Source organism: Stegodyphus dumicola, chromosome 2 (genome assembly GCF_044657685.1).
Source record: "Stegodyphus dumicola isolate Sdum_Otavi_A_Nest chromosome 2, ASM4465768v1".
Classification (NCBI taxonomy): Eukaryota; Metazoa; Arthropoda; class Arachnida; order Araneae; family Eresidae; genus Stegodyphus; species Stegodyphus dumicola.
In genome coordinates this window covers 192,421,211-192,447,072 of record NC_140769.1, presented here as the reverse complement: position 1 = coordinate 192,447,072, position 25,862 = coordinate 192,421,211, and the positions used below count along the sequence as shown (strand labels likewise).

Here is a 25,862-nt window from a genome sequence, read left to right as displayed (position 1 = left end):
CAATTCTTTCTCACAATCTTGTTTTTAAATTATTGATTTCATTTGACACTTCCGTAATTGAAATTTTATTCCTTTCAATAATTTTCACAGCATTGTGAAATAATGTAGCTTGGTTGTGGATTGAAGACAAATTTGTGATGTGTCATTTTCAAAAATCAGCTGCAATATTCTTGGACATTTACCTTGTGATAAAAAGTATAATTTTAATGGTTTGTATATTTTTAAAATATATTCTAAAAGCCCTTCAGCTAATGCTAGCTGTTCCTCCGTTACACAACAATACATATTCCTTGACCAGACGTAACGATAATGATCGAACACCACCGAGTAAATCTAACTCGTTACATCATCTTTTACTCTGCATGCATTTTATGTGGTTTTTTTTTTTTATTATTTCTTTACAATCACTATAATAATTAATAAATAATAGGTAATATGTTTTTACAGTACATTTAAAATAAGAAATGCAGATGTTTTCTAAAAAGCGGGGCATTTTTAAAAATCGGCGGGACGCGGGACAGTCCTCCAAAAAGCGGGACTTTCCCGCCAAAATCGGGACGTGTGGTTACTTTAATCTAGGTGTGAAATGAGAGATATCTGTTGTTAACCAGACGTTTAGAATCATCAACAAACTAGCTTACTAGTCTTGTCTGAAGCATCGATTCTGAATCATTGCACATAGTTGAAATTTATATGAAGTTTTCACAAAAAAACTTGCAAATTTTGTACAGAACGGTCAAATGTAAAATGGTCAAAATATGTCTTCAAAACATTAACATCATAGTTTTGGGAAACTTTTGTGCTTCTTATGATAAATAAAATAAAATATTAATTAATACTAATAATAAAGGCCCAACATTTTTATTTTCTCCTTTATCCAGGCATTTTATTTTCATTGTGGTGATGCTAATAAAAATACAGCTTACAAAGATAACTGATTAGATGAAGTTACAGAGCTCATACTACAGGGGAATGTCAATGAACGATCGCCCAACGGTCGTGAATTTGTTCTATCTGACGTCACTGGGATGCATATAGGACGCCGAATAACACCTGCTCTCAGCATTTCATGGCGACATATTTCAAGGGTTACTATAATATCGTAAACAGAAAATTCTAGGTTTGTGATACTTTCAAGATGACTTTAATTCATGTCGTAGAATTCAGTCATGATTGTGAATTATAAAATCAGTACCTTTAAATTCACGTAGACAAAATGGCAAACACCGTTTGTTCAGTTCTCAACAAAAATAATGCAAGCTAACACAGTTAACCGGAAGATTTAAATACATACTCTGAATATAAATCATATGTTAAAAAAAATCTTAATTTTTCTTTTCAATAATACATTGAGCATTAGAAAACTAGACATCAGTTAACTATCAATATAGAAATGAAACCATTTATTTAACAAAATAATTTCAGCGTTCAGGGTAGAATATTATGAAATACGATATAAATGCAAATTTTCTATAATTAATAAAATTTAAATAAATCTGTGCTTGGAACAAAAATATTTCACAATGATATACTGCAATTTGTTCAGGGAACATTCTATGCTTATAATAGCAAAATATTCGCTATTTAATTATGATAATTTATTTCGATGCATTTTAAAGGAGGAAGTTTCTTCGCAACTTTTAACCGACGATTAAGATGAATTAATACATGACAGAAGTAGTTGGATTATTTTATTTTGTTTCTTCTTTATTATAGTTAAGTTCCTAAGATAAAAATAATTCAAGGCATGTTTTGAAAATTACAGTTACTAAAGTTTGCTACTTAAAATCGCGTCTGGAATTAACTAATTTTTTAAATTAAAAACTTGGATTATCGAGTAAAATTTTTCTTGCAATCTTTTGATTATATATTGCATTTCGCAATAATACAAGTAAAAAAATTAATTTAACACAGTAAAGGGTTAGGAATATTTTGGAAAAAGCGATAACCCACGCCAAAAGGCAGGAATAGAAAACATTAGGCTCAGAAAAACCGTTATACTCCAACAATAGAGATCGGCGTCACGTGATCAGCAACGGAATCGTTTGATGCGAGCCGGCAGATGGGCCTGAAAGAGGGATTTAAAAGCCCCGCATGAGAAGCAGACAACTAAATATGAATTCCCCGACTGGCCTCCATGTGCGCAATTAAAGAGCAGCTCTTTAAAATCCTGATTTAACACATTGATGGATGCACAGAAACTGCCCAATAATGTTTAAAACTGTATGCATTTTACCAAACAAACATAGCGTGGACCATATGATTTAAAAATTCTGCTGAGCAATATAATTTTAATTTCTAATAAAAAAAAAAGTCTGAAAAAAAGTTAGAGGAAAATATTTTTTTCGCATTTGTTTGAACGAAAAGTAGAATGATATTGTTCATGCAACAATGAATGACTATTTTTTTGCGGATTTTGAAACAACACAGAAATTAAAATTAATTTTTTTTATTTCGAACAATAGCCAAATTTCGGAAACAAATAGAACATATATAACCAGACTTTAAAATATAACTAACTAAAACATTGTGTTTTTGTCATACCAATCAAATAAGTCTAACACCCATAAATAAGTCTTTGAAGCCAAAATATTGCCTGTGTTTGTGTTTATAAATTTCTGCAGAAATTTAATGTCAAATTTACATCGAAAAATGCCATTTTATATCAAGGATAAAATTATAAAAACAAAAATTTTGGTTCAGTTGCCATTTTTTAAAAACTTATTAGAGTTGAAGAATTCTAAAAATATGCATTGCTTTTTTTTTTCCTGTTGCCATTCCTAAAAATTTTTTAAAAAGGGAAAACGATTAACTCCAAATATTTTAATCATCAGTGCAGGATACGTTCGCATGCAAATTCAGCCACCATATATTCCTTCGTATTCTCAAATTCTGTTATGAAACTTGTAAAAAAAACATGCATCAGTTGAAGACTGTTTAACATCTACGCTTATTCAAGCAACAAATAACGCGATAAATTCTCGAAACTATCTAAAAAAAAAGTAACAAAAACAGAATAATTTATAACACTTACTTGCAATATGATTCACCTCTAGGATTAGAAACACAGGACGCGCCGTTTTTGCATGGATTTGGAGAACATGAGACCAGACCTGTAAAGGGAGATATTAGTTATATAACTATTGGCATATGTTTAATTAACAAAGTATACCGTGAATTCGATGCAACACAGCTCTGTACAACATACAGAGGGACATCGTTTTGCTTCTTTAAGAATGCATATTAAATAAAACGCAATTTGTATACTTTGTAATAACTTGTTGATTTTGAAGAGTTAATAAAATATTGTGATATTTATATGACCTTAGATTATCAAAAATGTTTCAAAGCTGAAAATATTATAAAAGATCAAACGGTTTGGAGATTTGTGGCTGCAAAACGACACAAAGTTTTGGTGGTTTTCAATTTCAAATTTTGTATGCCAGTCGAATCGAAAGCTGTTGAAAATCAAAACAAAAATCATTATGTAAGTAATTATAGTATCTCGTCCTTTCTGTAAAATTATTTCGAATTAATGGGTAAACCTGAAAGATTAATTTAAATCTTTTTTAAAAAATTATTAGCTAAAAGGGGCGTTAGCCCAGAAGAGTTATTAGTCTCGAAATGGCATTTTGCGTCGAATACCTATAAATGTCAGTTTCACTTTTCAGATTGTTGCCACCAAATATTGTCCCCCTGTATTATATTTAAAAAAATTAAATAATGAGGAACCTGCATGAATGTATGTATGTTTCTCGCATTGTGAAAAAACGACGGTACATACAGCCATCGAATTTGGAATGACGTAATCCTCCTACGAATATGGGCAAAACGCCCCTTTAGGCATACTATAAAACTGATAGCTTTCAGATTTTTTTCTTAATTAGCTTTTATTGTTCATTCATGGTGTTTGTTACTGTGGTCAAACGTTAGCCATCAATTTTTAAACTTTTTCTTGATAATCATATTAAAGCAAAATCGATGTTTTCGTGAATTTTCTGGTACCACGGGATATTTTCAACTATCTGACTAAAACGAAATTGTTGAGTAGAAAAAAGTGATTTTTCATCCATTGTTAATTTAGATTAAAAAGATAAAAATCAAATTAGATTTAAAAAAAAGTTTTTATAAAATAAACTTATTTAAAACTCTTCAAAAACTCTCTTTTTTAACTTATTTTATGATGCTTTGAAGTCATCCCAATTAATAGATTATTTTTTATTGAATGACGTATCATCGAAGGTTGACAGCTAACAACAGAACAACATATAAAAATTACTGTAAATAAAAAAACACTTTTTATGAGAATAAAACTTTTTTTTTTTTTTTTTTTTGTTGTTGTTGTCCAAAAAAAAAATTTTTCAAAAGCAAAAGATAAAATAAATGAACAAATAAAATTTTAAAAAGAAAATGAACAGGAAGTTTGTAGAAAATTTTTCATTACCCAGTGTGCGAAAATCACCTCTGGAACAAACTTTTCCCTCTTAATTCAACAGGTTGTGAAACTCAAAATAGAACTCCCGCAGAAAACTAATTTTAGGTACTCACAGACGACGATAATTCCACTCACAAGCAACAAGTTTCACTGCATGACAGTCTGGTCTAAGCTTTCAAGAAAGTCTAAGCTTCTCTTTTAAAGATGACAGTCGCTTGCCAAGAAGAAAGGCGTCCGGACTAAAGGCGCAAATCTGCCGGCAGATTTATAAAGTTCGGTATCATGAAGAAAACAACCCTAACCCTTATTGATGCTGCTGGGACACCCATATAAGATCTTGATCTTAGTGAACATTTGCTTACTTGCTTAAAAATGTCTGCATCTTTATAACATTTTATGAAATCATCTGGATGGAGGAACAGTAAAGAATTAGAGCTAACAATTATAAACTTGTCATAAGCTAACGACGGGTTCAGACACTGCATTTAATTACTTTTTTTTTTAACTATTGAAAAAGGAAATTCTTTAACCATTCTTCTAGTTAAAAAATGTTCCGCTTGAATTCTGTTAGATGTGTACTTTTCGAACTGACAGACAGCGAATAGAAAGAGGGAAGCACTTCATGTAACTGAATAGCAACTAGAACTTTGTAAGAAATATAAATACTTCATTAAAACTTGTAAGCAACTACTACTTGAAAACAAAAGTAACAAATTTAGGAATTACCTGACTGAATATGCCACAATGGTTCAATTTTAGTACATTTTCTCCTTAAAACGCTTTTTGAAAATCATACTAATCTTATCAGCAACTTCAAATTTAGAAGTAATTATTTACGCCTTTAACGAAAAAGAAAGAAGGAAAAGAAAATTTATTTATATACGCCACTGCTGCAAAGTATGGTAGTTAAGACAGCTGAATGTCTTACTTGTTAACTCATTTTGAAATATTTAGCTCGTTTGTGCAAGGCCATCTTAATACAAGCCTATCACAGCTGCTCCGAATTTTAACGATCGCAAACTTTTTTTAATACGAAAACTTTGCAAGTTTATCGACATTCAACAAATGTACTAATTTATAGAATAATAATCTAATAATGTAATAAATGGATGGTTCGCGGTCGATACAAAAGCAACTCGCGATTGATGAACTGACAAGTCCTCCATCTACAAAAACTATCCTAACTAAAGCTGATTGAGAAGCCTTTTTTAAAAAAAAATATTTAGAACCGGATGATTCTACAGACCCTCAAAAAGCGTACATGCTTTACGGCTTTTTATGAACAATTCAAGAACATGAGATAGCCTGTTTGATAAAATCCCTTCTAGCACTGCTTTATCTCTTTCTCATCAGGAACAGGATCTTTGCGTGTCTTCGTAATGTCCAAAATGTTCAGAAATGCCAAGATGGGCTATATTGTACAGTGCATTCCAGTTCAGTTACATCGATTTCATACAATTCTGCCAATGTCACAACACCAACAAGAGATCAGCATTGTCCAGTAAGAGGAAGCATTAACTGTAAGACTAAAAACCACCGTTTCCTGAGCAAATCCGGTCTTTTTTTCTCGTCTTCATGCATATTGGTCTTCAGGATGTTTGCCTACAAGCAATCGCTTAACCTTGGGTTGCCATTGTTCACATTTGTAACTACAATGCATGGCATGTCAGAACATGTTTTTTCGATCATTCACGTGTTACCGTCTTTGAAGCACTCGGCAAAAATATTTCACCACCCTTTGCATGTCTTTCCAAATTAACACAAAATTCAATCACCCCTCTGTCGTGCTTTGGTTGCGACGTCTTCCTCGTCACGACAAAACACATTAGGTGTTTTCCCTCGCTGAGATCAAATACTGCAATATATTGATCTCCATTCTGCACGTCCATCAAAAGAATTTAACTGAGGCTTGCCAATATCGAGAAAAAGAAATAGAAGCAAGTTCAAAAATTTTTAATCAGGCTTGGTATAACTGATATGGAGGACTCTCAGAATTTCTCTGCTACGTTCCAAACGAAATTACATCTTAAGATTCCAGATAATTTCTAAAATTGCTTTCTGTGTCCTTATTACGGATTCTTATCAGATTATTACGGATTCTTCAGATTCTTTATCAATGTTCCGAAAAACGTTTATTGACAAAGAAAGGGCTTAAAACTTGTATGATTAAGTAATGCAAGAAATGAGCACCAACTTCGGGTTCAAAAACTAACAGAATTCAATCTCGTTCAATTCAAATTCAATCTCGTACTGTTAAATTCAAATACAAAAGTTCTCTGATTTTCGAGAGAGAAATTGATGTATTTTTTAAAAATTGAACTTTGAATTATTTTGGAATCGATAACAAATGAAAATTAATATAAATGAAAATAGAAAAATTAAAATTAATATAAAGTTATTACTCTATGCTTATGAAATTCAAATAGTTGAGTGTGAAAAAAATGACATCCAGTAGCCACCTGATTTATGTAAGACGAGAGACTTAAAGAGGTAATTTCATCTGCACACACACAGAAAAGAAATCTGATATGGACACCACATGCCTTCCATGTGGCATTCCCTATGCCTATTAAATTATAAACATTTTTTAAAGCACTCCGTTTAAACTTATTCCCGAATTTCATTAGAGATATATTTCTCATTCAATCAACTTAGTTCTCATTTTGCGAAAGGCAAAAATACATAAAAAACTCAAAACATCTTTATTAAAAATTATAAAATACAAAAAAAAAAACCTAAATCACCAAACACAGTTAAAAACAGTTTAAAAAAAATATTTTTGCAATGAAATTAGAGTTGTGCGCCAAAACAAGTAATTGAACCAACGAGCAGAAAGACAAAACTTTCGGTGTACAAATATTTAAAGTTACCATTTGGCCAGGCCTCACACGTCTAAATTGTTGATAATTCTACAATTATTGCACGCGAATTAACTAAAAGCTAAAAACCTTGATTGGAGCATAAGAACAACATAGTTCAATCACTTTTAAAGCAAAAAATGCACAATTTACCAATATATATATATATATATATATATATATATATATATATCAATTAATCAATACTGTTTAGGAAATAAATTAATATATACACGTTTGATGCGACCGATTGCAAATAATAATAATAATAATAATAATAATAATAATAAATAATAATAATAATAAATAAAAAAGGGGTGAGGGGAGATGCAGAACTAGATGTTATACAAAAAATACAAAATCTCAATGTTCTACGGCTAATCGTTACATATAAACGTCACGAAAAAATGCCTTCTGAATCCATTTTACAGTGCGTTTTGGAAATAAAGAGTCCATCATTCTGTCCGTTAGTACAGATGACACGCAAAAAAATCGTTCAAATAAATTCGAGAGCAGTAAAATAGATATTTTCGTTGAAATATATCGGAAATTTTTTGCGGTTATAATACTTCCTTTACTTCGTAAAAATTAAAAAAAAAATTAATAATATATTAAAATACTTCCTTTTTACTTTGTACAAGGAAGTAAAAAAGTGATGATGTTTCATTTCTGCTTTTCTGTCCATGTAATGAAACTTCATTTTTTTTAATTTTTTACATGAAGAATTTACATATTTATTATAAACATGTATATAAAAGAATCTTGAGCTGAGAATTTTTTAAATTTTCCTTGCGTACTATTTTATATACTTTCGATTCCTGTTTCTAGGCTTTGCTATTTTCATATACCGCATTTCTAGCAAGAGTTCAAATTATGTTAAAAAGAATATATGATCAATTTTTAAACAATGAACGAAGAAGGAAACACATTTGTAAAAATTTTTCAGCAAATAAACAACATATTTTCTCTAAGATACAATGATTCCGGCGATAAAACAAAAATATATTCAATCACGTTCTTTGTTACGAAATTAGGTTAACAACGTTCGCATCAATTAAGACGGACCGTTTTGCTAACTTTTAAACGTAAAAACAAAGGACTCGGCATTATATTTATGGTAAAAATAAAATTCTATTAATTGCAACACATATATCTCTCATTTTTGCTCCGATTCTTGGTATGAAAACATTTAATCGAAACTTGTTTTTAAATCGGTCATAGTTATTAACAATCTTACAATGGTAATACTTTTTTAAAATCCTTTCGTAATTGATTTTTTTTTAAATTATTGATATTTCCCTCAACATATAATATTCCTGTGTTTTTATTTTACTTTTTGAAATAGATCAGTTCAGATAATACATTAAAAAGTGTAGACAACTTTAATTATACATTCTGTTTAAAAGTAAATAAATATATCAAACGCCCGAAAATGAGACGGCCTGCAGTGCATTTTCAAAAAGATTTGTAGAGTCGGTATGTTCTCTTTGGAAGCATACAACGTAGACTCTACGTAGAAGACGAAGTAGCGAATTCTCGCTATGTCTTTGAAGAATAAATAATGGAGAAGAAGGTTTTAAATAACCTTTTTATTTAAACTAAACTTAAACAGATGCACGGACTTGGTGCTCACAATTCACCACCACTTGTGACTATCAAATTTAACAGAAAATAATAAACACTTGATAGTTCGATCCGATGTTCGAATCCCGCGAACGGGCTGGTTGGATGGGCGTTTTCGTGGTTTTTCTCATATGCAACGTGCATACGAGCCAATTTTCCTTAGAAAGTCCTCCACGAAGACATTCTTTCCCTTAGATAGATAGCCCTCGAGGTTTTGCCGTACTCACATAAAAAAAGACAGACACCACCTAGAAAGATGGATGCACTTTCATGGCCCTTCTACGAATTCAAAAATGGGTTTACGCATGGTGTTCACCCCATCTCGGTAATTTGAAAATTACAAAGGAGGAGGAAGACATTAAAAGTGAAGTAAAGGCAAATGGGGAAAAGAAAAGGCCAACAATGCTGCTGAGACAGAACTGCTTGTTTCTGAGGAGTTTGAGTATCAGTTGTAAGTGTAAGGTCATATACTTTTATTAGAAACAAAATCCACTAGAAAACTGTTTATTGAAATTGAAACAACAATCATAATAGAGATACGTTATGCACTTTTATTGAACTGTTATTGGTTGCACTGCAGAAATATGTTTCATTTGTTACTATCGGTATAAAACTGTCACAGTAATGCGCTATGACAGAAGGTCAACAATGCTACCTGTTACACTAGGGAGTTCTACCCACAGCATTCTATATCACATCAATGGTTTACTTAATGGTGGCATCCTATGGTTTGAACGCTTACCATATATTAATTAGAGCTTCTGACTTTTTTCCTTAAGAGACACTTTTAAGGGGAATCCTTCAAACTTAAGTGTTAGACCATTAGAGAACTCCTGCAATTTCACAGAAAATAAAAGCACTACTCCAGGAAAAGATTACTACGCAGAGCTGGGATTATGCTTCAAGAGTGTATAAGCATGAAAAAAAGCATTTGGACGATACAATGAAACACCGGATCAAGAATAATTCTGTTCAGGAACAAATTATCTGAACAAAAAACATGTGGGATGACGAACGATGTTTTGAGTTACGAACATGTAAGTCGACAGCCTATGATTTACAGAGGTAACTGTGCCTCTTAACACTCGGCTTTATGAAAACATTACTTTAAAATTTTCAGTCGCTTAAATCTCTTAACAAAGCCACGCACCAACTGACTTCCATGATTTCGGCCTGGAGGTATATTTTGGCTGGAGTGTACTGCAGCCACGGAATATGAGCACTTTGACACTTAAGACCTTTTTGCTATCTATGATATTGTGTGTCGGCAAAACCATGGGCTATGAAGTTAAACGCAGACATGCAGGCGTTAGTAGAGGAAAATATGAATAAGCTCAGTAAGAAAGAACAACCTAAGAGGCAGAAACAGATTGTGGCGACTGCGGAGGGAATGTCTTCAAAAGAAAGAGAATGATCCTAGTTCTCTCATCCGAGAAATATGTTCCAAATAGGATGAGATGCTAAGTTTCTTCGTAACGATATCACACTGATAAAGCAGCAGCAAGTTACAGCATAAATATTTCCAATGACAATGGCATGTTTCACTTTAGAAACATTTTAACACAGGAAACAACAAATCATATTACACACATTTTTGAGGGAAATCGCGTCCATTAGATCTCCAGCGGAATTAACGCTAAGGGGGGGGGGAAGTAAAAGAAGATGCTCTCTAAACGCAGTTAACCTTATGTTTTTCATGGAACATACGCGTTAACTTTGTACATTCTCTTTTGTACAGCGAAGTTAAATTTAGTTTACTGTTTTATTTTCACTCTTGAATTAAAAAAGTGTTTAATATTGTGTTTCTTTTTTTATAATATGTAATGATTTCCATTGGATTTTGGTTAAGAACTTGTAAGGTCCCGTTTATTTTTTAACCAGTTATTTTATGTTGATGAACTTTTCTATCCTCCTCATTTTCCATTTTCCTGAAAGAATGTAAATTTCTGGATCGCGTGATACTGAAATGAGATAGAAAGTACTTAAAGGAAGGTTTTAAAGGGTAGAATTAGTTTTTTTTTTTTTTTTTTTTTTTTTTTTTTTCCCCTTCCTCCCTACCTGTTGAAGGCCACGTTGCTAATTTCGATTCTCCTGAGAGTAGTATTTTGCGGCGTTCAGTTATTTTCGCCAGTAGGATTGTCACGGCGCCCTTTAGGTCATAGCCAACTTGTACGTTATGTTAACTGTGTAGCCGTTAGGCTAACTTATTTTTACTTATTTAAGTCAATTGATTACCTTTGATTTAAGCCATAACTGCTGGCTATATTTGTAAGCACCAGTGGTGCCGTCTCTCAACTTGAGATAAACCAAAGGATCCCTTCTCGCTCTCTGTGGTTCCTTACAAGACATAGCGATAATTCACTTCTCGTTTCGTATATTGCATGTTTCAAAAGAAAACGAAACGTTACAAACTTAGGCACACAGTATACCACTGTAAATGTTTAATAAGCAATCATCTGTGGCCCAAGAACGAAATAATCCATTTTGCATTAGTTCTTATAGAGGAAATTGTTCGTTTTACGAGCGGCTTTAGAAATAAATTAAGTTCGTGAACCAAGGTTTTACTATATTGCTAAAACAAAATGATCCGATCCAGTCACAGTACGAACAAAATATTGATAACATTAGATTGGCAACCATATCAAGCCTTCTATATTGAAGACAACATATGTCTATGATCAATATTTTCTGGATATGCACATTTAGAAGGGTAATTTACTTTTTCTTTAGACGGGATGCCATTTATCTTACAAATGGCGAAATACAGTTTGCTAAATTACCATTTCATGGAATCAGTTATATAATAAAATATTATAACGTTTATGAAACAAAAAAAGAAAAAAATAATAATAATGGGGTGTACAAGGATTCTTAACTCGTATTTTGCTTTTTTTTTTTTTTTTTTTTGTAAAAACACTGAAACCAGCTGGAATTAAAATTCCTGACCGTCTGCTTTATGAAAGCCTACTCGTGCCACTTAGTGCCCTATGACGCACCCTTGTTTCACAAAAAAATTGCATGCATGGGATGCAAGGAGACCCCAAATGTTAAAATGAACGTTATATTGAGCAAGTTATTTTTATAAACAAGTATCTTTAACTTCTTAAGTATTTTTAAAAGAGTATTTAAGGTATTTAATTATTTTCTAAAACCTTCAAATTAAGTTATAAAATAACTTCTATTTCTTACATTTACTTTGATATATGAATAATTTATCTTTAAATAATAATAAATTTAATTTCCATGTTAATAATTATCTTCTGCAAACGTAGGTCTATTTAACAATAGCTTAACTGAGTACTTTTTTTTTATAATTATGAAATGGATTTGGTTTGGTTTATTTGATTACGGCAAAACTCACGAGGGCGATCTGCCTAAGGAAAAGGATGCCTTCGTGGAGGATTTTTTAAAGTCGTATACATGTTTACATACCGAGAAAGCCACGAAATTCGACGGGATTCGAGCCCAAGACCGAACTACCAGTGTTTAGCGATTTTACCGTTCGGCCGTCGATAGGCCGAACACTAAAATGGAAAACAATAAGAAACCTTTATGTAACAATGTGCAGTTAAAAAAATGATGCATATTTCACATTTTGTAAAACTTAAATTTGTAGTCCTCCACTCGAATATGGAAAATAGTCTCTGATAGCCACTCGAATATGGAAAATAGTCTTTCTAGAAATAAAAATACTTTAAGTATAAAGTCTCTATTAAAAATAAAATATAATAAAAGTTCTTTTCCAATGATTTATTGAGTTTTTCGGGGTGATATGTCCGAAAAGAAATAAACTATATCCTTCCTGGAATTTGAATTACATATCTTTAGCTGGTAGCTGAATAGCAGCTAACAACTTACAACACGAGAACAGACACGGGAAAATGCGATAATCTCTTATATTTTCTCTCTCATGAAGAAAGACAGGGAGAAACACAAGCCCCAATCGACCAAATCCAGGATGTGATGATTTATCGTCTTCCACGTTTAAATTCGGAAGCCGCTGTAGAGATTTATAAAGTTTTTTAGAGCTGGGAAGCTTGAGGAATCAACTATATCCTAGCTGGGATTTGAACCATGGATCTTCCAACCACTACCTGGATGCAATAAACATGTAATGTATAACTCGCAAAAGCACGCCTGAGGGAATGCGGTAACTCCATATATCTTCATAGAAAATAAATAGCATGTAGCCTACCGAAAATACAACCCAAATATCTTCGCCCCTTTTCAATAAACAGATACGATGTGTTTCCAGTTAATCCAAATATTTTGGACCAATGTACTCAAAAATTATATCATAAGGATTTAACTCCTTTCCGTGTTTCCCTTCTAAATACGAAGGGAATTAATATGTATTTATTTTTCCTTATTTACGATTTAAATATAGCCGTGAAAGTTCGGTTGTTGACCGCAGAACTGAATCTCTAAATCATTAAATTTTAGCTTCTTTTCATAATTCTCTGAAAAGAACCATAGTCATTAGTGTGACGTCTGAAAATTAAAGCCACGTTACCAGAAACATCTGTTCCACAGCCTTTGCGACCTGCGATGACTTTTCAACCCCAGCACTGCCTCGAAACACACAGCAGTGATGGAAGTGTAACAGCTGGAACAGCTCTTCCACCAACACCAACCCATCTCATCTTCGCCACATTCGCATACTCCAAAACGAGGGAAAAAAATATTGCAATGAACATAAAAAGGTGGCATTGCGATGAACGGGAAGATGAATTACACATTGCAAGATGCCATATAATCCACGAGCACGGACTGTCCACCCCTCTTAAAAAAAAGGCCGAATTAAAAAATTGTATTTTCCCACCCTTTGCATATTTTCTTTCTCTGATTTTTCCTTCCTTTTTTTCGGGGGAGGAAGAAATACGAGAGTTCCAAGAAAGTAAAGTCCACGACGGTTTTAGTGGGAGGTAATTTTATACTCACCTTCCTGTTCGTCTCCCGCATCACCACCACCGCCACCACCCTACAAGCGTATCCTCTCTAAAAGTGGTGGATTTTATCTGTCAGTGTATATCTTAGATGCTTCCTCTGTGCAACACAGCTTTTTGAAGTTTTATGGATCACAGTAAACGCATGCGCAGTTACCATTTTATAGCCGCCTTGCAGAAACAATCATAGCTGTTTTTTCAATATTTGCTAACATATTTTTATATAGAATATACTGAGCACCATGCATAGACACTCCTTCAGTTTACATTATTAAGAGAAAATAAATAAATAAATGAATTTAAAGCAATTAACTTCATTAAAAAGTAAATTGTTTAATTACGGCAAAGAACTTAAGCTATATTCCTAAAGGGAAAAATACCTTCATTGCGAACATTTTAACGAAAATTTGCTCGTATTTTCGCTACACCTAAGGAAAATGACGAAAATATCCATGCAGCCAGCTCGTTTGCTAAAATCTGAACCTGTGTTCAGTGGTCTTATTCACTCTGCCACGACTTTAAATACGGTTATATGATTAAACAAAAGGGGGCTTAGATTTTTTAACAGTTAAATAAGTATATATATGTCATATAAAATTATCTATATAAGGGCTCAACAAAGCATGGAGGGCATCAGATATTCGCTATTAGGCAAGCAAGTATCGCTCTGCCATGAGCAACATCTCTTGGCAAACTCGCCTTTGTTAACTGTTACATTTCCCTTCCAACTTTGATGAAAAACACCCCACAACAAACGGTGCTTCCGAGAGTTCCCACTCATCTTTTCCTGCCAATTACCTCTCGAAAGGACTTCCGGCTCGCCATGCATTCTGAGTGCCTGCGGCGCAGACACTATGGTTTACAAATATTCATGTCTTCTCCGGGATTCGAACCAGTGCTCGTCGGTACGGCCAATCAGCGTCTCTAATTACTATCCCGTCTGGATTGTTATCAATTATAACAATGAATTTCTTGAAAATACTCCCCCTTTTATGTGTCAAGGGAAGGGTTGTTTATCTTTTGATACAGGCACATATGCTGAACAGGGAAACCTTCAATTTTTATGAAAGAGTATCAAAGTAACTATTATAAAAAAAATTACTTCAACTTCATTTCTTATGGTGACTATCCTGCATTTCTACTTTTTCGTCATCACCACCAGAAATAAAGCAAAAGAGATACAGGAGTGTGCAACACAGAAAAGGCGCTGTGTTTCCCCCCAGCATAATAGTTGTGCACGCTTTCGATAAGTCGCATCCATTGGAATCCGGATTAATGGCTTCTCATCTCTTACTTGCTTTGGAAATATTTAAAATTTCGTAATATTCTTAATTAGCAAGAAGCGGTTGTTAAGTTTTGTTAGCATTTTCAGTTCTGTAACTTCCGAAGTATAAATAGACTTTCTGCTGTTTTTACGATTAGAGTATTTACTAAAAGTATTGGGATTTTAAGGAGAGATAATAATTCATCCGCAGTTTAGAAGTTAAGCAAATGTTTAGTTTAAGAGGTGAAATTAGGTTTAACCTTATTCATTCTTTTGTTAAGAACTTTATCCTGAGCAATTAAAATCAAGTTATGTTTCAGGATTGGTTATTATTTCAAATTCTAGGATCTCCATTAACTTGAGCATTTTCAATTTGTTCGACTAAAACTATCCGATCTTTGTTTAAAAATAATGTTTCAGGACATTCTGAATTTATAAATCCAGAATGAAATTTTTTTTTAAATTTAAAATACTTCTTCTGTAATTTCTTTTTGATGTTAAATATCGTTTCTTTGATATTCTTATAACTTAGAATTAGTTTAGATTCGAATGATTATACGGAAGAGAAGATCAAATTTTTCATGAAGAAGGTTGATAGCATTAAATAATTATTTAAAAGAATAATTTTAAATAACTGCATTTTAAAAAAGTTAATTTTCTTTCAAATGTTAAATATGTTGCTAGAACCATATGCCAAAGAATTATGTCCGTATATCTTACTTCAAACAACCTTCGATCGTTGTTCGTTTCAACCTTATTTCAAACATTCTTTCATGATATCTGTTATTATCTTTCTTCAAAGGGATTTAAGGAAAACGATTCCTGCTATTTCTTTAAACAGAGTATCTATCTGCTTTTATAAATCTAATTTACGTAATAAAAAGGGCCTCAAATTTACGGAATAAAACATTATTTGAAAAAATTGCGACAAATTTTGATTTTACCACTTCGAGTATGAGAAAGACATGGACAAACTAATACTGCCATAAAAGATTTTTATTATTATTTATAAATGAAAATTTTTATTAATAAAACACCGCTATCGCTCATAAGAAAAATGAAAAATTCCTAGTTTGTTTTTTGTAGATGATTTAAAAATCAACTTTGTAAACCACTTTGTAAGGAAAAAAATTATCCTTTGCACAATAATAAGTTTTTCAATTCTGATGGCTTATTAATTATCTCAAGTCGTGGACGTAAAAGCTTTTATTGATTATTATTTGTTTTAATTAAATATTATGGGGATTAGGGATTATTCAGTTATGGCAAAGCACACGAGGGCTATCTGCCTAAAGGGAGGGATGCCTTCGTGGAGGACTTTCTAAGCTCGTATACACGTTACACATGGGGAAAACCACGAAAACGCCCATGCAGCCAGCCCGTTTACGGGATTCGAACCTCGGACCGAACTACCAGTGTTCAGCGTTTTTACCGCTCAGCCGCTGGTGGGCCTAAATATTATGGGGCAAATCTTAGTCTTTACATTGTAAAGACATTAGGTATTTTTTGGAAGCAGGCAAGATGAAAAACTAGCAACTGCCTTCGCCGGGAATCGAACCACGGACCTCTGAAATACCGGCTCAGTGTGCTGACCACTACACCACGAAAGCATGCTAGGAAAGCGGGAAAAATACCTTATAAACATATTACTCTCGGTCTACCTGTGGCCAAGCGATAAAACTGCTATACACTGATAGTTCGAGCTGGGATCAAATCGGTGAACAAGTAGCCTGTGTGGGTGTTTTCATGGTTTTTTTTCAATGTGTAACGTAAATACGTGCGGGTTTCTCCTTAAAATGTCTTCCACGAAAGCATTCCGCCCCTTAGGCATTATCTCAGTAATCTCTCTCAAACTTTAATTGCCATTAGATTATTACATAAAGATAGCACACCATTTGTTGTTCACGCGAACTAATAAATGTGATTTTTATGGCATAAAGTCTTTTAATTTTTCTCCCACATCTGGCGAATAGCCAATTTCCCAAATGCTGCCATTCGATGGGACATTAAAATACTTCAGCTTATACTTGCTTAATAAAATGAGTGTTCACTTAAGTAATTAAAATGTAAATTTTACTTTTTAGTATTATATTAAATTTATGCAATTTAAAATACATTTATTATACATCAATTGAAAATAGATATTTAGAGCATTATTATAATTAACAAAAAGTGCTTCTAACATCACATTCTAACACCGGAAGTCTGAATGTTTTTTTAAATAACTACCATTATTATCGATGCAATTCTTAAAAGCTGGTTCCGAAACTCGCAATGTAAGTGATCCTGTCAAATGGAGCCCAAGGAATCGATCTGATTCAGGCTTCGGTGTATTCTTTTATTCTGCACCATCTACTGATTGACTCATCCTAAAAAATTATGGCTTCTGATGCTTGAAGCAAGTTACAACATCAATACAGTCAATCCAGGAATCAACTCGATAACCCGACAAAATCATTTTTTGTGAGCATTCCAAACAATAGGCACATCTTTTGAAGAAATGCATAGATAATGGCCAAGATTATGTTAAAAAATGTCGAATAATTAACATGAGGAGTATTAACTGAGCGTTTGTATTTCCACACGTGTTGCCACACCACGAGAGATCTAAATCTACAGGAGATGATTTGCACCGTTTTACTCTATAACTTTTTATTGCTGGACTGATTTTGACCCACAGGAGGCTGGGATAACATCTTGAGAGGGATCAACCATCACCCTGAAGTACGTCTACGGTTCCCTCAGCGGAAACTAGAAGGGGGTAAAAAGCTGAAAGAGGGGGGGACAATCCGAAGCAACAGAGCAGAGCAAAAAGCAGACATTGCATGACTGTGAAAACCGTGGGAAACGTTTGGTTCTCCGTCGCTAGCTCCGTGTTCCCCCTCCCAGTACCTTTCATCCCCTAATTCAATTCTTTTGGGTCTTTGGTATTGAGGGGTCTCAAAACTTTCTGTAGAATATTTTTTACTGCGAAGTGCCTTTTGTGAGAATGTATTTTAAGAGGGTAAAGGTAGTTAGTTACGTACAAAAAAATGTGCGCAAGTTTTGAAAGATACATCCTGAAACAGATGTTATATATTACCGTCGCTTTATATTTCAGCCGAACTTAGTTTAATTGAAACTTAATTAATTAAGATATTAACCATAGTTCACATAAATGGATAAAAAAATTCTTTTTATAATTTCCTGCATTTTTTTACTTAATAAAGGGTATTTTTATCTTTGTTTGTTGAAAAAAAAATCAGCAAACTAATTAATTAATGCTTATTTATTTTACATTCTTTAATTTATTTCAAAATAAAGCGATGGCTTTTGTTTTATTCCCAAAAACACTTTTTAAAAATACTTACATAATACTTATAAAATAATATTTATAAATACTTTTCAAATAATACATAGTAATAATTAAATTATTACAGATCAAATCACTAAATCATGTACTATTAAAACGAAAATCTTTTAAATTAAGGAAATAATTAATTAATTTTTAATGATAAACACTAATTAATATTTAATCCAAACAGAGAATAAAATAATTTATATTCATCAAAAGAGTTTTTACAAATAAATAATATTCTTTGCACTAATAAATAAAGCAAAATTTTACGATAACTAACATAATAAAATATACTTTACCATAAAATTTTACATGAATGTTTTGCTTAATGTTTACTTCAATTTTTATAACCTTTTTTTTAATTTTTATTATTTTATAAAACTTTTGCGTTTAAAAGCAAATGTCAAAAATGGAGCTCTAAAACAGTGATATCTTAACACTTTAAAAATTTTATTGTTTATATTCCTTACATACGCTGCGAAAATAATGAAATTTATTTCTCAATTTCTCCGTAATAAACACTTCTATTATTCAAAAAGTTTTTCTTTTTCTAACCAAAACTTAACTGTAACCGTAGTGCTTTAAAAAAGAATTAAGCATGTCATTTATTAGACTGGGAAAAAAAAAAAAAAGATGTCCTCTGTGTTACTTTCATATATCCGTCAATGTAGTCTGCTAGAGTAGCATAGGTCGTTAATGGCATCACGTGATCAAATTAATTGATACAAATTATCCTGGCCTCGCTATCAGCGGTGCAAAACGTTTCACTTATTAAGGTCGTTCAGCAAATGACTGTAGTGTATTTTACCGACCAGATTAATTAAGTTTTGACAGCCTATCGTCACAAGCAAATGAGGCTATTAGTTATTTTATGTATTAAAAATGACTAGTTATTAGTTAATACTATTCCTATTGTTAATGAAAGTTAAAATTATAAACACGATATTTTCATGTTATTTCGTATACACATTAAAGTATCAATTTGCAAGCATTTACTCTGAAACATATTTTAAAGTTAACTTTCAAGTGCTTTTTAACTTTTACATGCTAAATTTTTTGTTGTAAGTTACAAACGTATGAAAATTACGTATAACATTAAAAACTTAATTTAAATATCTTCAAAATAGAATTTTGGTGTGATCTTAAAATTGAACACATTATTCTTTATTTGATAATGTACTTAGTTTTTCCAGTAACTTTTAAAACAAGAAACTGATTTTAAATAGATATTTCTGTATAGATAATTAAGAAGCTTTTTTTTAAATTATTCTATGTAGAAAGCATGCACACTCTAGAAAAGCACAGCAAATTAATATGCATGGTACACAGGAAGAGGGACTCAAAACTATCAAATATTTTGCTAGAGTTCGCTGAGATTAGAGAAATCTGATCAGATCTGGGATCAGAGAAAAGTTTAGCTCTAATGTAAATAGCAGTTATCATTAACTTAGGTATTCAAACCACATTTCAATTTGCTCAGATAACAATTTTGGAACAGAAAAAGATGTCATATTAACATTGAGAGAAATGTTAATTTTGCTGTCAACATTTGGGACTGCCCCAGCATTCATATAATTGCAGTAAAAGACGTATAAAAACAATACCACATTTAAACATAATTATATATTAGTCTTTCAGTTATAAATAACCTTAAAAGCATAATTCAAAACTATTTAAAATTTGCATCCTTTCTCTCTGTCTCTTTAAATTATATTTTAGAATAATGAATTTAAAACTAATCTGCATTCGGTATCTTCTTTACATTGTTTTTTGTTGTACAAGTCCAGCAACCTTCCCCCCTGAGAAAACAACTTACTGCTCCCCCCCCCAAAAAAAGTACAACTTTATATCACAAGTAAGAGGTTTAGATTACAAGTAATATGGATTATTTACAGATTTCGTAACAACATTTCAATGATAATAATGTAAAAATTTCTTACCTGTTACGTAAACCGGGGAAAAAGTGACAAACACAACCGTGGCCAAAAACACACCAAAAGTACCCCGATACCCCATCGCGTCCAAAAATAGGCGTAAAAACACCGGTTAGATTCAAGTCCTCTGCAAGTAGAACATTAGGGAATTTGTTTTTTATGATAATCCAATAATCCAGATGATTTAGAAGTAATCCAAAGGCCTTGCACAACACTTCAGTTTATTGTTTATAGACTGTCATACAAAAATCACTTTTATTTGGCGCTGGATTCAAACACATGCGCATTTCACGAAACGTCCCGTTGCTATGATGCTGAATGACCTGTTGTTAGGTCTATGCGGCGTCTCTCTTGGGAGGGTTGCCGTTCATTTTCTACGGGCGGAGATTTTCCTCGCCAGTAAACTTACAGTAACGGCGCTTGGCGAAATACAAATCTGTCGATCCAAACTAGGAAATTGATTTGCAGCTTTATTAACATATCGTTTATTATCACGAGAATTTTTCGATAATAGATAAAGTTTCAATCGTATAATAAATTGTTCTTAAAAAAATAGAATGTCTTCGATAAGTTCTTTAATTATAATATAAAACTCAGACAAAGGCTTTTATTCACTTTTGTTTAATTAACTCCTGTTTTCAAGCATTCTTATTTAAAAAAAAGGTAAAATTGAGAGACAAATTAAAATATAATCTGCGTAACATAGGCTTCCGTGATAAATCTAACTAAAAATGGGGGAGGGGGAGTTGTAACAATTATTTATAAGAGGGGGGGGAGAAAAGGATATTTTTAAAAAATTTCATTTGTTTCTTGTTACAGGAGATGTACTATACAGTAATAAAAATTTACCAAGCAAAATTATCCATAAAATATACAGTATATTATTTAATCTGTTAATAAGTTTAAAAAGTACTTCAGCATTAAATTTTTACTGCATAGTAAATTACAAATCTTTTTATCTACTAATTACAGTGTAATTTAATAATGATAAACAGCTTAGTTATATATTATGATTGACAGGCAACTATGAACCTGCTGTCCTTCCCTTCTTTGTGAATCATATAATACTCAACTGAATATAGTTATTACATTTAACTGATTTAGTTCGTAAATCATTCTATTTTTTAAAATGTTTCCCTTGCTTCATATTATGTAAATTGTATGTAAATGCTTTTAATATTACGTAAATATATTTTTAAATATTCAAGATATCTAATAATATAATATTTACATTTACATTATTTATGCAAATATTATATTACTAGACATCTTGAAATACACTATAATTAAACATTTATATAAAAGCGGCAATAGATAAAATAAAAATAGTCTTCATAGTTTTTTCTTTTCCTCAAAATAATACAGAAACTCAAAGAAAACCTACAGATATGCCAGTGGCAAGCGAAATAGGGATAAAATAACATTTATAGCAACCCACACAATCGATGTTGGGAAACAACCTTCCGCGAAGCAAAGTAGTTTCGAAGTAAATTGCAGTTTTTCAATATTTGAGTGGGAAAGAAAATATAAAGCCATTTGAAAAGCCTTATTACTGAGAATAAAAAAGATTCTTTTACATAACTTTTGCTATATTTGCTGTAAATTCTCTTTACAGAAAGTTTTGTTAAAATAAGTTGTACTATTCCGCAGTCGGGAAATTTTCGGCCAATCACCACGAGCCTACATGAGCTCGAATTTCGAAGTCTGCGTCTGTTTTGGTAATGATAATAATTTGAGAATAGTTTTCTTAAAAATCCAGGTTAAATATGATAAAAGTTTATTAATAATAAAATTAAATTTGGCATGAATATGTTTTATTAATCTGGGCTAAATAATTTCATCGCGAAAAATCATAGTTACAAGAAACTTTCGCTTAAATGGTAACAAATTTAGAATTTCGATTATTGTTGAAAGATAACAATTTTAGTGTATATTTGTGTATTCTTTAATTAACGTCATTCTTCTTTATAGTAATCATTCTCGCTTTTCTGTTATCTGTTGTTGGAAGTAGTAGGTTGTTGTTTTTATTACCTTTTATGAAAACAGTAGTTTTAATGGGTTACTAAAAGTCAAAATTCTAAAAAGAGCGGTTTTCTCCCCAGCATCAACATTTTTACTTCCTTGTAAGAAGTAAAAAGGAAGTATTGCAATCGCGAAAAATTTCAGCTATCATATTTCAACGAAAATATCCATTTTGACCGCTATCGAATGCAATTTAATGATGTTTTCGAGTGATATCTGTACGTAAGGACAGAATAAAGAACTCGTTTCCTCCCAAAAAATTATAAAACTGATTTAAAATGGATTCTGACGAGAATTTTTCGTGGCGTCTGTGAGAGAATTTTTCGTGGCGTACATACGTACGTATCTCGCGTAACTCAAAAACGAGTAGCGTCAGAACTTTGAAATTTTGTATATAGTACTGTCATAACATGTAGATGTGCACCTCTCATTTTGGTTGCAATCGGCCACACCAAAGGTACATTAATATGTGTAGACATATATCAACTCTGCTACTCGCCTCAGTGAGTTCAGTTTCTTTATTCTTATATGTTTGTAAATTGTGTATGTTTTGCTTTAAGACTGATTGAATTATGTTGTTCTTATCTTCCGGTCAAGGTTTTTATGCCTTTAGTAAATCTGCATGCAGTATTTGTAGAATTATCAACAAATTAAAAATTGTTTAAGTGTGGCTAAGCCTAGTTATTTTTGCCATGGCAGCTATATTTGTTTACATTTGAAACTTAGCAGAATAGTGGATTTGTTGCCAATCTAGAGAAACTAAGCTTCCCAACAATAAAGATAACGCCTTCTTTTATTATTGCGAATTAAATCATTGCTTTGTCGCGAAGTGAGAATTGAATTAATTGAATGAGAAATAGTGAATCGTCTGTAAAAAAACTGTTTCTCCTTTTTTTTTGTTTTTAGTCTTTTTGTTTGTTTTGTTCGTTTGCTTAATTCCTTTATACATCGTTTTAGATTTATTATAGTATTTGAATAGAACATGTGGCAACAATTACATAATTCTTCAAATTATATAAATTGTGTGCATTCTGAGTTATAAAATAAATGAAATGTAACGCTGTTAAAGGAACCTAGCGCCAGAGTGTCTTTATGGTAAACAAATATAGTGAATTTTTAAGAGTGCATTTATTCTATTTTGGTTTTATGCGCTATCGACGAAGTATATTTAATTCAATCCAATAAGTTTAAATGAAATGCAAGAGAAATGCGTATAATTTAATATTTCGTACAATGAAGTCATGTGGTGTACACATTAGATTTTTTTTTTCCAGCATTACTGACAAACTTCCCGAAAGACAAAAGTTCGCTTGTTATGTAATACAAAATGCTTTATAATTTATTGCAGTGTCTGAGGTTTTGCCGTTTTGGCAATGAAGAACTTTCAGGTAATTTTTTGAAATAAAACACAAATTGTAATCGCCATAATTTCTAAACCTTAAGGGAACATGTGACATATCGACTGGCGAAATGCAACTATTTCGGGGCAAAGGTTATTTCGGTATAACTTTTCTCAAAATAAACGTATACTCTAAATTCTTTTTTTTCATTTAAAATAGACAGCTTGTAGATTATATAAAATACATAAAATGTAAATTTAAAGCTTAATGCTTTTAAACAACTTTCGAAACCAGTTGTTTAAAAGTTGTACAAATTAAACAACTTTTTAAAAACCAGTTGTTTAATTTCTCGTACCTTTGACGAATCTTTTGTGACAATGTGCTAATTTGGTACACTTTTCTTAAAAAATACCTCAAACACCTTCAAATTTTGCATGATGGTTCAAAACATATCATTTAAGAATAATAACAGTATTTTACATTTTACTAAAACAGAAAAATTATTAAAAATAATTTGGTAAAATGTTTTGAAAATCATAGAAAAAAATGGTATTAAATTTTTAATATATCCCAAACTAATGATCATAAATTTTATATCCTGCTTTGTTTCAAAGAAATAGTTAAGCTAAACAACTGTAGTTGTTGAGCTAAACAACTGGCACAATAGTTTTCAAGAAAAGTGTACCGAAAGTTAAAAAAACAATTTGAGAAAAACTGAAAAAACAATTTAAACACTAATAATTTATAAAAAAAAAATCGTTTTAACATTTTTCTGCATCATAATCATCTTGAACTGGCATTTCTGCATATAGCTGTTTTTCTTTTATTAACTTATATTTCTTTCTGATCATTTTAGAAAACTTTTGGTAAGCGAGATGGGCCTCACGAATTGCATCAAAATCTATTTTCGTAAAAACTTTACCGTATAAAACCCTGGTTGTATTCCCAATAATTCCATTATTTATTGCGACTTTCTACAACATCATGAAAACATATTAACGCATCTAATAAACCTAATTTTAATGTGATGACACTCACAAAAACAGTTTTTGGTATGCGTGTCCAGATGCAATTATTAAAACTTTCATTTGGGTTTTGAGTTGTTGTTGTTCACTTGTCTGACGTATAGCAGTGCGAGGAGCAGCTTGAGCATCTTACAGGTGACAGTACGATTTAGCACAGTTCCGCCCCCAATTTTGATGGAGAGTTCCCCAAGGGGGACGGGCCTGAAGGTCTTAGACTCTTCTTTACCTACCACTACCTCTCAAGAGGGCTTTCGACTCGCCACATATTTCGGGTACTTCTATGCCGCACGGACACTATACATTTACAAACATCAATGTCTAAGATATATAAGAATATTCTAAGATTTGTATTTACCTTTAGCAAAGAATAGATAAATAAATAAACAAAACTCGTTTCAAAATGATAGCAAAAACTTGCAATCTAAAGAGTTTAATCACAGTCTGATTGATTCTGCTTAGAATCGACAGCCGCTCTGCCGGCAAAAAGCTTAAAAAATTGGTTTCGGTTTTATTGCCACTGTCGATCCTTTATCCCAGTGCAGACAGGCTAAAATATAATGATTTAATCAAATTTTGAACATTTTGGCAGTACATTGTTCTTAATTATGAGCCTTGTCTAAATTATGGCAATGGGGATTGTATGCCAATGATTGTCGATCGTAAGCTGGCAATGCCGATTCTATAAACTCTCGATCGTATGCTTTTGAGGACTCGGCGCAATTGTGTATTAAAACCTCCTTAATCATTAATTACATCACTAACAGAATTTCATTTTTATTGCATTAGTCATATGCTAGTGTTAGTCTTCTACCAGAGTCCATTTTACACCGTGTCGATCCTATGAATATGAGCCGGTCGCGAGGTTAAAAAGTATAAGAATTATTTTTGAATACCCTTCAAGCAAAACATTGATTCTGGGAGACGGACATTCAAACATCCGGAGCCTACAGAAAGGGACCTAATATTGTTAACGAGTTAAGGAATTGCAAGTTAACGAATGGGCACCTAATTTATATACATACAGGAAGACGATGTTATCTAGGAAGGCATCTAATAGCTAATTTCCAGTACAGGAACT

General features: G+C 32.0%; 1 protein-coding gene across 1 annotated transcript in view; it reads right to left on the bottom strand.

The window, feature by feature from the left end:
* The window catches only part of LOC118196505 (uncharacterized), a 102,359-nt gene extending 81,661 nt beyond the window's left edge, over positions 1–20,698 (bottom strand). The window contains exons 1-2 of the mRNA XM_035367970.2: positions 20,404–20,698; positions 3,035–3,113 (exon numbers count right to left, since the gene is read on the bottom strand). Coding sequence (XP_035223861.2) covers positions 3,035–3,113; positions 20,404–20,479 — 155 coding nt within the window. The 5' untranslated portion in view covers positions 20,480–20,698. The remainder of the gene's footprint in view (positions 1–3,034; positions 3,114–20,403) is intronic.
* Positions 20,699–25,862: the final 5,164 nt, after the last annotated feature.